The sequence below is a fragment of the Parasteatoda tepidariorum genome, chromosome 3 (assembly GCF_043381705.1).
Source record: "Parasteatoda tepidariorum isolate YZ-2023 chromosome 3, CAS_Ptep_4.0, whole genome shotgun sequence".
Lineage (NCBI taxonomy): Eukaryota > Metazoa > Arthropoda > Arachnida > Araneae > Theridiidae > Parasteatoda > Parasteatoda tepidariorum.
Window position 1 is genome coordinate 4,402,282 of NC_092206.1, and position 13,181 is coordinate 4,415,462.

Here is a 13,181-nt window from a genome sequence, read left to right on the forward strand (position 1 = left end):
GATAGCAGCTGAAGAATAATATTTTCTCATTAATTTAAAAAAAACCAAACTAAACAATTATGAATGAAGAATACACGATATATTTTTAGACGAGATATATTCTTACACTATACGAGATATATTACCACACTATACGATATATATTATCACACTATACGAGAATATTTTTTTACACCTGAATGTATTACTCACCATTCATTTTAAGTGAATCGGATTTTTGATCTGATCCGGCGCTATTGATCGCGCGACACGTGTAATTGCCGTTGCTTTCAGAATCTAAATGTTTGAGATTGAGAAAAGAAGTGAACTCGTCGATAGATTTAATTAGAATCTTCTCATTGTTTTGGAGTGGGTGGTCATCTTTGTACCACTCAAATTGAAAAGGAGGATCTCCATCGATGACGGTGCACATGACCGCAATCCTCAATCCTTCCCTTACATCGCCGGTGAAGTGAAATCCTTTGATCACTGGAGCTCTTCCACCTATACACGCAAAATAAATAAATAAATATCTTACTAACTTGCTACGTCATTCAAAGAAAATTGAATATGTAACACAAAATAAACGAATCGTTTATTAATTGACAGAAAAACTTATGATAAATGTGTACACCCTTTATTAGGTCTAAGGGTGTCAAAGGGTAGAAAAGAGAAGTTCTCAATTTAATAAAAAATACTAAAATTTTTTTTTAAATGTTTTTCTTTCCCAATGGAAGATACCAACACTAAATTTAAAAAAAATATAGATAGCAATGTATATATAGAAGCAAGCATTATCGAATCCAGTAACAAAGAGAAATAAACAAATGGTTTAAGGTTAGTACAATCAATAATATTTAAATTATAAAATTAACAAGTCAAAACTATACCGCCTGTCACATTCATAATATATATCAAAGAACTACTTTAAAAACAAAACGTTTATTTTAAAGAAAGAATGTAATACTATTGTACATGATCTATGATTTATAGAAAACAAATAGTAAAAAAGAAATGGACAATGGCACATTAAGTGCCGCCAAAATAGTTCATCCATTCAGTTTAAGAATAAATACGCAATTTAAGTTTAAAAGTGTTTACTAAATATAACTAGAGATAAATAAGTAGATATTGCATTTAAAATTCTTAAACTACTATTCTAAACTACGTTTGAAAATGAAATACATTCAAAACACAGGAGTTTTAATGAAGAACTTACCTTCTGTGAAAAGTAAGAAGCTTGAGAGGAAGATAAGAAAAAAACTACTTTTGAGCTGCTCTATAGGAAATCTATGCATCATGAGCACATTCACTTACTACAATTGCTGAAAAATGTATACCATCAGGCAACAATAGAATGCACAATGAAGGAAAGATGGAAATAGCAGATATGCTAGTTACACATCGATTAAATACATCAAGTTCTTAAAACTAGGGTTTCGTAGTGATTAATCGCTCGATTAACTAATAATTTCGTTATAGTTTAGATAAATAACTAAAACTAAATCTTACACTTTTTACTTTTTCAATGATAAAGAATTGTTTTCAAATGGAGAGCTGTAACCGGACAAAACATTTGATACTAATCTGACACAAACGCTGCGAGTGAATTACAGTATACTAGCGCCACACAGTGACAAAAGTTGCACCGAATCGCAGTTTATTCTATAATTTGAAACATCTTGTTTTACATAATGCAGAAATTAAGTGAAACAAATAAATTAAATTTTGCAAGTCGAATACAACCCATTCTACAGTAATACAACGAAAGGAAATCGAAGGTGCAGAAAATATAGTTCACAAATAGGCATTCTAAGAGAATACCTTATAGTTATGAATAATTATGGAATATTCTAATATAACAATACACATCAAACTAAAATTAATAAACAAAAATATTTTTGTATGTAAGACATTAAAATAATATCAAAACTCGACATTCTATTATACCTTAAAATATTAAGGTTTTGGATCTATAAGTATAAAAAATACACAATTTAAGCTACACATTTGAAGACGAAAAATATGACTGTCGCATTCATCATCATTTGTAACTCAAAATGCAAAATAACCTTCTTAAATATCAAAAGAATGTTTTTTTAATGCACATATTAAAGAATCTTTTAATTTCCCTCATTTTATGACTGTTTACTGTGAAGATGTGTTCCTTAGAGAACAAATTTGCACCAATGATCGTAAAACAATGTAACCTATCGACAAAAAATATGGAAAATTTTTAAAATTACGTTACCCAAAATAATCTCTTTCTTTTGAAAAAGGAAATTCAGTTTAAAAAATTCTGTTTCGAATTTTAATAATCAATTTAGCTGAAGTGGTAAGAATGAATTCCAACGGAAGCAGAAGTAAATGTAAGAGTCAATTCAAAAATGGAAAAAAAAAATGCAAAAACAAATTTTAATATACAGTTTACAAATTATTTCACTTCAAATGTAATCACAATGATCAGCATAGAACAATTTTGGAATGAATCACGTCACACAAAAACATATTTTGCAGTTTTAATTGGTTTCTTTTGAAAATAAAATGGCAAAATAAATGTCTTCATTTTTATTCTTAATGACTGAAAGTGGAATGAGTAAAATGCTTACCATTTATTCTGAGCGAGTCAGATTTTTGATCAGATCCAGCGTTGCTAATCGCACGGCATGTATAATTTCCGCTGCTTTCAGAATCTAGATATTTGAGTGTTAGAATCGATGTGAATTCATCGAAATTTTTAACCGAAATCTTCTCATTGTTTTGGAGAAGGTGAAGGTCTTTATACCATTCGAATCGGAAGGGTGGATCCCCCTTAATGAGTGTGCAAGCGATGGCTATTCTTACGCCTTGTTGAAGATCCCCAGAAAACTGAAATGGTTTAATGACCGGGGGATTCGAACCTGATACTGAAAATTTAGAAGGAAAAAATAGTTACTTTTCTAGTGACGAATTTTGTACTAAAATACTTGTGTAAAAAAATTAAATAATTTACAATAGATACATACAATTAAAACAACATCATTATCAAACAGAAGCACGGAGCACGGAAAAAATAACTGTTACTTATTTCAAGATAAAAGCATTCCTTATCCGAAATTAATTGTTATTATTCTTTTAAATATTACGATGAAAACTAATTTATTTGGAAGTGAAACAGATTTTTATAAACAGAGTAGGACTTGGTAAGAGAGAAAGTTAAAGCTCACATCAAAAGCATTAAATCTGATTCTCACTAAAACTATGCACACGTTTACACACTAAAAAGAAATTGAAGGCACTGATTTGCATTCATATGTTTTAAGGTTAATAGAAAGTGTTGAAAACCTAAAAAAAATTTCAAAACATATTTATTCTCTATACTCTTCATCACTTGAAAATTATGCGAAATCATTTTTTCAGTAGTAGTGATATATATCAGACATTATGTCAAACATAATTTTTTAAAACTTTCCTCAGAAATTTGGAACATGAAAATTTGTATATCTGATCTCTTATATATTAATTTTATATATTAATATCTTTTATATATTTTATCTATTAGTAGTGATGAACTAAACTATTTTAATTCTACTTTATTAGAATATTAATTATATACCTTCGTTATATCTGGGAAAAAGGGTCTCTGAAATCCTAGGAAGGTATGAAAATCTCTTACAAACGACAGTGATACAGAAAAAAATGCTTATTTCTAGAGATTTTAATGAATAAAAATTTATTTTTAATAATCATTTCAACTTAAAATCATTTTTTGCCTTTAAAAGACGTTTCAAACTAATTTCATGATTATTCAAATTTAAATTACGTCTCTATCAATATTTACCTATTTTCACAAACATGTTTGTCTTATGCATAATCATGCCTGTCAAATATTTATGAAAAGATTCACGGAGGGGTTAAACTTTTTTATAAGATAATAATTGTGCGTGAAATATAAATAAGAGAAAGAGAGTACTTACTGTGACAGAGGATAAAACTGTTAGCAATGATTAGAATAAATAGCGTCCTCATCCTGGATGAATCCCTAATTCGCGTGAAAATTATGAACTATCTTAAAATATAATATAGCTTATTAGCAACGAAATAGCAAAATTTCAGATGCACATTTTGAAGCAAGCCATATTAGTATTTTTCAACCAAGTGAATCATTCTCGTTTTATGAAGCCTGTGCTGGAAGGTATGCTAACGGTATAACAGCGCCACACAGTGACGAATATCGCATTAAAAAGTATTATTTAAAATGGCATGATATTTAAAAAAACGACTAGGAATTTTTCTGTTTTTATGTACATAATAAATTCTATTTTTTTTTATCCAGGAAGTTTCTTTTTTTAATTACTTAAAATAATATGAAACAACATAGTTTTTAAATTTGTTTTTATAATTGCTTAGTTGATTTATTATTGAGTGTATGAACAAAAATACTCACCACAATACTAAAAGAATGTTTTAATAAGCTATTACACAAAACTACTAATTTTCAAATATATTACTATTTGAAGCAAAGTAAATGAATTTTCTACAAATTTATGTTATTTATGATCTGATCTTGCATATGCGATGAACATGCTGTTGCATATGCAAAATGCTTAAAAGGTTTAAGTTCTTAGATTTTAAGATTTTACATAAGTAGTAGCCATTTTTGAAGTAGAAACGATGCCAGATTAATAAGAAAAAGAAAAGAAATTACTTTTTTTATAAGCACAGACTATAGCTCACACATTAATACAGTAAACAAGAAATAATACCCATTTATTACAAATATTTACAATAACTCAAAATACTAAACTATAATTGAAATGATTATAAGAATAGAAAAAGAGTAACTTAATGGTAGAAAATAGGGAAAAAAATGTTTGAAACTCAAAATATAAAATGCAGTGAAAAATAGCAATATAACATTTAAAACTTACCTTTCATATTTAATATCTCGTACTTTTCATCATAGCCCGCAGTATTTGATGCCCGACATGTGTAATTACCAACGCTGCCTACATCAAGTGTGGTTATGGTCAAAATGGATGTAAAGTCGTTTAATTTTTCAATTTTAATCGAATCCTTCGGATTGAGTTGTCGACCATCTTTAAGCCAAAGAAACTCGAAAGGAGAGTCTCCATCAATAACTGTACACATTAAATTAGTCCTCATGCCAATTTGAAGCTGGCTGGAAAAATGCATGGGGCCGACTATAGGAATTCGTAAACCTAAATGGGGAAGAGATCTTATTAATTTCCTTTCTTTTATTTAATTTTGTTGAACAATAAATAAATAAATATTCCGCAAAATTACAATAAACTGAAATAAATGAACACCCAAGCATACGAATCATCTTTACTTTATTTTCTAAGCAATAAAAAATAAAAAGAAAGAAATTTCCACTATGACCAAGCACTAAATCCAAATAGGATTTTCAAAAGGACAATTTTGCCTCATTTTACTAATAAGCATGTTTTAAAAGAAAATAATGAATTTATTGATTATTTTAAAATATGTATCGAAAATTTATCTACATGCTAGAATAAATAAATTGCAGTCAAAATAATTATAATTAATATCAAGTAATTACAAAAACCCTTTATAATTAATCTTATAGGCTGATTAATTTGCAGATGTGAAGGGAAAAAGTAACGAATAACTTGAAGTTAAAGATCAGCAAAATTAATGTCTCTTTAACTTTGATGTTTTAAATTAACTTGGGCAGTCAAAACATGTTAATTTAACGAATTTTAACGAAATCCCTATCGAATTCATAATTAGAAAAGTTCTAAATTTCTTTCTTTTCTGACAGCGATGAAGGAAACAATTTGCATTAGGAACATAAAAAGTGAAGCAAGTTACTGTGCAATACTATTACTATTACAAAGCATTCATCATTACGCAATGTACAAAAGCTATTTTTGATCGATTTTAAAAGTAATTAAGATACACCTACATTAATTACATTAAAAAACTATCACTTGTGTTTTGATTGATTTGTAAAGTCATTAGTGTTCACTTTGAATCTTTAACTTGCATCGTATTTCATATTTATCTAGGTAAAAATTACAAATTATTCCCTAATCTAAGCTTATTTTACGTGAGTAAGTAATACAGTTATCTAACAAGAAAGTCAAATTCTTTCAAATATTGTTCAGAGTGGAAATATAAATCTTTTTCGACTAATTAAGATAGAAAAAAACTCAGAAAAGATAATTGTAACTTACCGAATATGGGGAGAAAACAACTTGCAAGGATGAGAACAAGGATCATTTCCATTTAGGCAAGCCCTTGAGTTTAACTTCCGGTTCTAGTTTTCTTTATACTGCTGACAAGTTTTTGTAAAGATCATATGAGTGTAAGTATATTGAAAATCTACAATAGCTAAGTGCAGTGACAAATATAATTTGTATCTTCCACACCGAAGTAATGGCGCGTGCATTAGTACTACCACAATGAAATGCCTTTTATTTGTACATAAAGGCAAACTAACTTGCGAATAGTATTGTAGCGCCACACAGTGACCAAAAATGCAAATAAAAGTATCAAAACAGTTTTAGAAAATCAAATATCGAGTTTGTTTTCGCAAATTCTAAGATTCAAAGTTTTAATATCTAAAGATATTTTATTATTCGAAAATTTTTTTTCTAGCATAAGGCAATATTTAATATTACCAGATGATCTTCGTTCATTTTTTAAGTACTCTTAATCGGGAAATATAATTTAATTCCGTATTTAAAAGACAAATTTATTTTAGTAAGTATACAAAAAACTAATTAAAGGGCATTGATTTGAATATAAGGTAATTCCATATATTTATTTTTACTTTTTCTGATGCTGCATCGCATTTGATTTGAATCCTGTGGACTCTAAAATAAAGTAGATAAATTTGTCAGTTTATTAAAACAAGCAAATAAATGTAACTTTTACTTAATTGATGCGAGTCATTCTATTGTAGATGGTAAGTAATCAGATGTAAAGTTATTCATAATAATTATGATGTTATCGTGAATGCAACAACATGCATGGAAAAATAATATGCAACAGAGAAAATATGAATCTTAACATCTTAAAAGAATGAATTGGGAATACCTGTAATGATGCAAACAATAGATTTTTAGAAAAAAATTTGCAGCGAAAAAAAGATAAATAGAAGACATTGAAGAACAATTCTTTTTATCTATTGCATGAAGTTTTATATATCTTTTTGCGTCTCCGATTTCAAATCTGCAGTTGCTTTCTGCCTAAAAAATCACAGTTTTTCTGCAATTTAACAATGCATTCCTAAGTATGATATTTCTAAATTCACTAAAGGGAATACTAAGTGTTCCTCCACTTCTCAGCTTTGTAGGGCATGGTAGGCAGAAGGTGATGATACATCTCAGTTCAAAATGCGATATCAGGTGACACGCATATTTTTTGTTTTAAGTGTTATTTTAAAAAAGAGAGGGCACTTGTATATGTACATTTATAAATCTATACGCTCTTGATAAACTTTTACATTCTGTCAAAAATATAAACTAATTTAAAAATATCATTTAAAAAAAACATCTGTAGCCTTCCAGATAAAATTAATTTCATATTTGAACCCTAAATCAGGTTCTAGATCAAGCGCTAGTAAAAATGCTACAACAAAAAAATTTCCCCATAGTTATCAATATTCTTGAATGTTACAAAAGATTTTAAATGTAAGTTACTACATGTAGAGAGAATATCGAGAAGAGAGAATATCGAGAGATATTACTGTATCGAGAAGTAAATCTTAAGTAGAAGCTTCAAAAAAGAGATTTAGAAATAACAATACGAAAAGTATACTAGATTTATAAAATTATTAAACATTTTACAACAAATGTGCAATTTCATAAACAAAGGAAAAAAATCTTATTTTGCAAAATTTCTTTAAAAAGATTTATGAAAGCAACAAAAATTTAAGAAAGCAACACAACTTTTTACAATAAATTTTTTTAAATATTTTAAAGCGTACCTTTCATATTTAATATATCGTATTTCTCGTCATAACCAGCAGCGTTTGATGCCCGACACGTGTAATTTCCAATGCTTTCAACATCAAGCATGGTTATGGTAAGAATGGATGTAAAGTCATGTATTTTTTCAATTTTAATCGAATCCTTCGGATTCAGCTGTCGACCATCTTTAAACCAAAGAAACTCAAAAGGAGAGTCTCCATCAATGACTGTACACATTAAACTCGTCCTCATGCCGATTTGAAGCTGACTGGAAAATTGCATCGGGTCGACTATAGGAATTCTTAAACCTATATAGGGAAATTATTTTATTAATTTTCATTCATTTTTTTTAATTTTGTTGTATAATAAATAAATATAGATAGCAAAATTACAATAAACTGAAATAAATGAACACCCAAACACAGGAATCATCTTTACTTTATTTTCTGAGCAATAAAAAAGAAAGAAAAAAGAGGAAAAAGAAATTTCCATTATGATCTATAAGCATTAAATCCAAACGGATTTTGAAAGGGAAAATTTTGACTAAAATGACCTGTTTTGACCTGTTTTAAAAGAAAATAATGAATCCATTGATTATTTTTATTGAATTGAAAATATGTATATGTACAGAAAATCTATCGAAATTTTAGAATAAACAAAACCGCAATAAAAATAATTATAATTAATATTATATAATAAAAGAAAACATTTACTATTAATCTAATAGGCTGATTAATTTGCAATAGAGAAGAGAAAGAGCAATGAAGTAATTAAAATTAAAGACGAGCTACATTATTGTCTTTCTAATTCTGAAGTTTTAAATTTACTTGGGTTGTTGAGCATGTTAACTTTATGAATTTCTTATACAATTTATGCATCTCTCGACTTCATACTTAGAAAAGTTATTTTTTTCTTTCTTTTCTAACAGTAATGAAAAAAAAAATTGTAGATTGCAAGTGGAAAATAAAAAGCACGTTACATTGCTTACATTACAGTGCATACTTTACAATGCAATGTATCATATATGCAATGTAACAAAAGCTATTATTCATCGATTTTAAAATTAAGATACACGACATTAATTATATTACAAAACTATCATTTGTGTTTTGATTGGTGTGAAAAGTCAATAGAATACATAGTAAGTCTTGCACCGTATTTGTATTTTATCTTGGTAAAAATTACCAATTATTCCCTAATCTAAGCTTATCTTATGTGTGTAAGTAGCACAACTATCCAATAAGACAATCAAATCTTTTCACACATTGTTCAGAATTGACAGATAAATCTTTTTCAAATAATTAAGAAGGAAAAACAAATCAGAAAAGATAATTATAACTTACCGAATATGGGGTGAAAACAGTTTGCAAGGATGAGAACAAGGATTATTTCCATTTAGGCAAGCTCTTTATTTCAACTTAAGGCTCTAGTTTTCTTTATACTGCTGACAAGTTTTTATGAAGATCATATGAGTGTAAGTATATTGAAAATTTACAATAGCTAACTAAGTACAATGATAAATATAAATTGTCTCTACCACACCGAAGTAATGGCGCGTGCATTAATACTACCACAATGAAACGCTTTTTATTTGTACATACGAGCAAACGAACTTGCGAATAGTATTGTAGCGCCACACAGTGATCGAAACTGCAAATAAAAGCATTAAAACAGCTTTAAAAAATCAAACATCGAGTTTGTTTTTGCAAATTCTAAGATTCAAAGCTCTAATTAATAAAGTTATTTTATTTTTTAAAAAAAATGCTTAGTATAAGGCAGTATTTTATATTACCAGATGATTTATTTTCATTTTTTAAGTTCTCCTAATAGTGAAATAGAACTTACTTCCTTATTTAAAAGATAGATTTATTTTAGTAAGTTCAAAATCAACAAGAAACTAATTAAAGGGTAGTTATTTAAATAAAAGGTAATTCCATGCATTTATTTTTACTTGCTACTTCTCATTTGATTTGAATATTGAGAGCTCTAAAAAAGTACATAAATTTGTCAGTTTTCAAACAAGCGAATAAGTATAACTTTTAAATTATTAATGCGAAAAATAATTTTATTACTGAATGAAAATAATTCGATATAAAGCTACTCATAATATTCGGATCATATTATGAGTATAGCAACATAGATGAATAATGCGCAGCAGATATAATATGAATCACAAAATTATAAAAATGAATTGGGAATACCTGTCATGATGCAACGATAATTTGAAAAAAAAAAAGTGTGTCAAATAAAAGATAAATAATATGATTTGAGGAAGAATTTTTTTTATCTGCTGCAGGAGCTCTTAAATATTTCCGAGCTGCCGATTTCAAATCTGTAAATCGGCTTCTGCCTACAAATTACAGATTTTATACAATTTAGCAATTTTTCCAAACCAGAAATTTTTTAAATTTCCTTAAGTGAACACTGAGTCTCCCTTCACTTCTCTGCTATGTAGGGAATGGCAGGAAGAAGGCGATGATACATGTCAGCTTATGATGCGATATGTTAAGATCTCATTGTTTTTTTAGTGTTATTTTCAAATGAGCAGGCTGTACATGTACGTATATAAATATATACGCTCTTTATATGTTGTACATTCAGACAAAGAAAAAAAATATTATTTTGAAAATATCAAAACAAAAATAATTTCATATTTGAACCTAGAATCAGGTTCTATATTAATAAATGTAACAACAAAAAATTTTCCCCAGTGATATCAATTTTCTTGAATATTACAGAAAATTTTAAATATAAATTACTACCTGGAGAGAAAATATTTTTACTGTATTGAGAAGTTAATCTTCAGTAGAAGCTTGTAAAAACACATTTGGAAATAACAATACGAAAGGTATACTTGATTTATCAAATTATTCACAAAAATGCGCAATTTCATTAACAGTAAAAAAAATATTAATAAAATTTTTGCAAAAAAAATTACGATATACCATATATGGCAAACTTTTTTTAAAAATTTATAAAAGCAACAAAAATGTTTACAATAAAAAATTTTACAATGAAATGTTTACAATAAAAATTTTTACAATAAAATTTTTTTTAATAAAATTTTTTTTACAGCAAAAACGTTAAATATTTTTAAAGCGTACCTTTCATGTTTAATATATCGTATTTTTCATCGTATCCCGCAGCGTTTGAGGCGCGGCACGTGTAATTTCCAATATTTCCGACTTCAAGCTTGGTTATGGTAAAAATAGATGTAAAGTCATTTATTTTTTCAATTTTAATCGTATCTTTCGGATTGAGCTGTCGACCATCTTTAAACCAAATAAACTCGAAAGGAGAGTCTCCATCAATGACTGTACACATTAAACTCGTCCTCATGCCGATTTGAAGCTGGCTGGAAAATTGCATGGGGCCGACTATAGGAATTCTTAAACCTAAACGGGGAAAAGATCTTATTAATTTCCTTTTATTTATTTAATTCTGTTGAATAATAAATAAATGAATATTCCGCAAAATTAAAATTAATGAACATTCAAACACACTAATCATCTTTTCAAAAGACGTTTCCATTATGATCTAAAAGCAATATATACAAATGGGATTTAAAAAGGGAAGATTTTGCTCAGTTTCTTAATAACCATGTTTTAAAAGAAAATTATGAATTTATTAAGTATTTTTATTGTATTGAAATTATGTTTATGTATAGAAAATGTATCAACATTTTAAAATAAACAAAATTGCGATCAAAATAATTATAATTAATATCATGTAATTACAGAAACCATTTGTTATTAATCTTATAGGCTGATTAATTTGCAATACAGAGGAGAAAAAGCAATGAAGTACTTAAAGTTAAAGCTGAGCTAAATTAATTTCTTTCTAATTCTGAAGTTTTAAATTTACTTGGGTTGTCAGAACATGTTACCTTTACGAATTTATTCAAAAACTTATGTATCTATCGAATTCCTAATTAGAAAAGTTCTAATTTGTAATTTATTTCTGACAATGATGATAGAATCTGGCAGCTTGCAATTGGAAAATAAAAAGCACGTTGCATTGCTTGCACTACAGTACATACATTACTATGTAATGTAATAAAACCTTATTTTTCATAGATTTTAAAATTAATTAAGATACACCGACATTAATTATATTGCAAAACTATCACTTGTGTTTTGATTGATTTGAAAAGTCCTTAGTATACACATTGAACCTTTAACTTCATTGTATCTAATATTTATCATAGTAAAAATTGAAAATTATTTCCTATTCTAAGCTTATCTTACCTGTGTAAATAACACATTTACCCAATAAAAAAGTCAAATACTTTCACACATTTTTCAGAATGGAAATATGGATCTTTCAAAAATAATTAAGAAGGAAAAACAAATCAGAGCAGATAATTGTAACTTACCGAATATGGGGAGAAAACAACTTGCAAGGATGAGAACAAGAATCATTTCCATTTAGACAAGCTCTCTGATTTAACTTCCGGTTCTAGTTTTCTTTATGCTAGTGATAATTTTTTTAAAGATCATATGAGAGCAAGTATATTGAAAATCTACAACAGCTAAGTGCAGTGACAAATATAATTTGTATCTTCCACACCGAAGTAATGGCGCGTGCTTTAATACTACCACAATGAAATGCTTTTTATTTGTACATACGAGCAAACTAACTTGCGAATAGTATTGTAGCGCCACACAGTGACCGAAAATGCAAATAAAAGTGTTACAATAGTTTAAAAAAAAATCAAACATCGAGTTTGTTTTTGCAAATTCCAAGATATAAGGCTCTAATTTCTAAAGTCATTTTACTTTATTAAAAAAATAATATTTAGTATAAGGCAGTATTTTATATTACCAGATGATTTATGTTCATTTTTTAAGTTTTCTCAATCGTGAAATAGAATTTACTCTCTTATTTAAAAGATAGATATATTTTAGTAAGTTTAAAATCTACAAGAAACTAATTAAAGAGTAGTTATTTGAATGTAAGCTAATTCCATACATTTATTTTTACTTTTTTCTGGTTCTACATCTCATTTGATTTGAATCCTGAGAACTTTAAAAAAAGTAGATAAATTTGTCATTTTATTAAAACATGCGAAATTTTTTTTTACTGGCAGAAAATATTTCGATGTAAAGAGACTCATAATAATTTGGATTTTATAATGAGTATAATAACATGCATAGAAGAATACTGTGCAACAGATATAATAAGAGTCACAAATTTTCTTAATCGGTTGCAGGAGATCTTGTATATTTCAGCACCCATGATTTTAAATCTGCAATCGGTATT

The 13,181-nt window shown here is 27.6% G+C and overlaps 1 protein-coding gene across 28 annotated transcripts in view; it reads right to left on the minus strand.

Annotated features, from left to right (window-relative positions):
• Positions 1-13,181, minus strand: part of LOC107444895 (cell adhesion molecule Dscam1) — a 143,955-nt gene that overhangs the window by 46,898 nt on the left and 83,876 nt on the right. The window contains exons 1-2 of one of the 28 annotated variants that reach the window (XM_016059149.4): positions 12,295-12,498; positions 11,024-11,314 (exon numbers count right to left, since the gene is read on the minus strand). The exons of 22 other annotated variants lie outside the window; for them this stretch is intronic. In XM_016059149.4, coding sequence (XP_015914635.1) covers positions 11,024-11,314; positions 12,295-12,346 — 343 coding nt within the window. In that variant the 5' untranslated portion in view covers positions 12,347-12,498. Of the gene's footprint in view, positions 1-192; positions 484-1,198; positions 1,592-2,588; positions 2,886-3,935; positions 4,169-4,889; positions 5,181-6,179; positions 6,418-7,936; positions 8,228-9,262; positions 9,416-11,023; positions 11,315-12,294; positions 12,499-13,181 lie in introns of those variants that run through there. 5 more of the 28 variants (XM_016059151.3, XM_016059148.3, XM_071178207.1 and 2 more) reach the window with 5 other exon arrangements.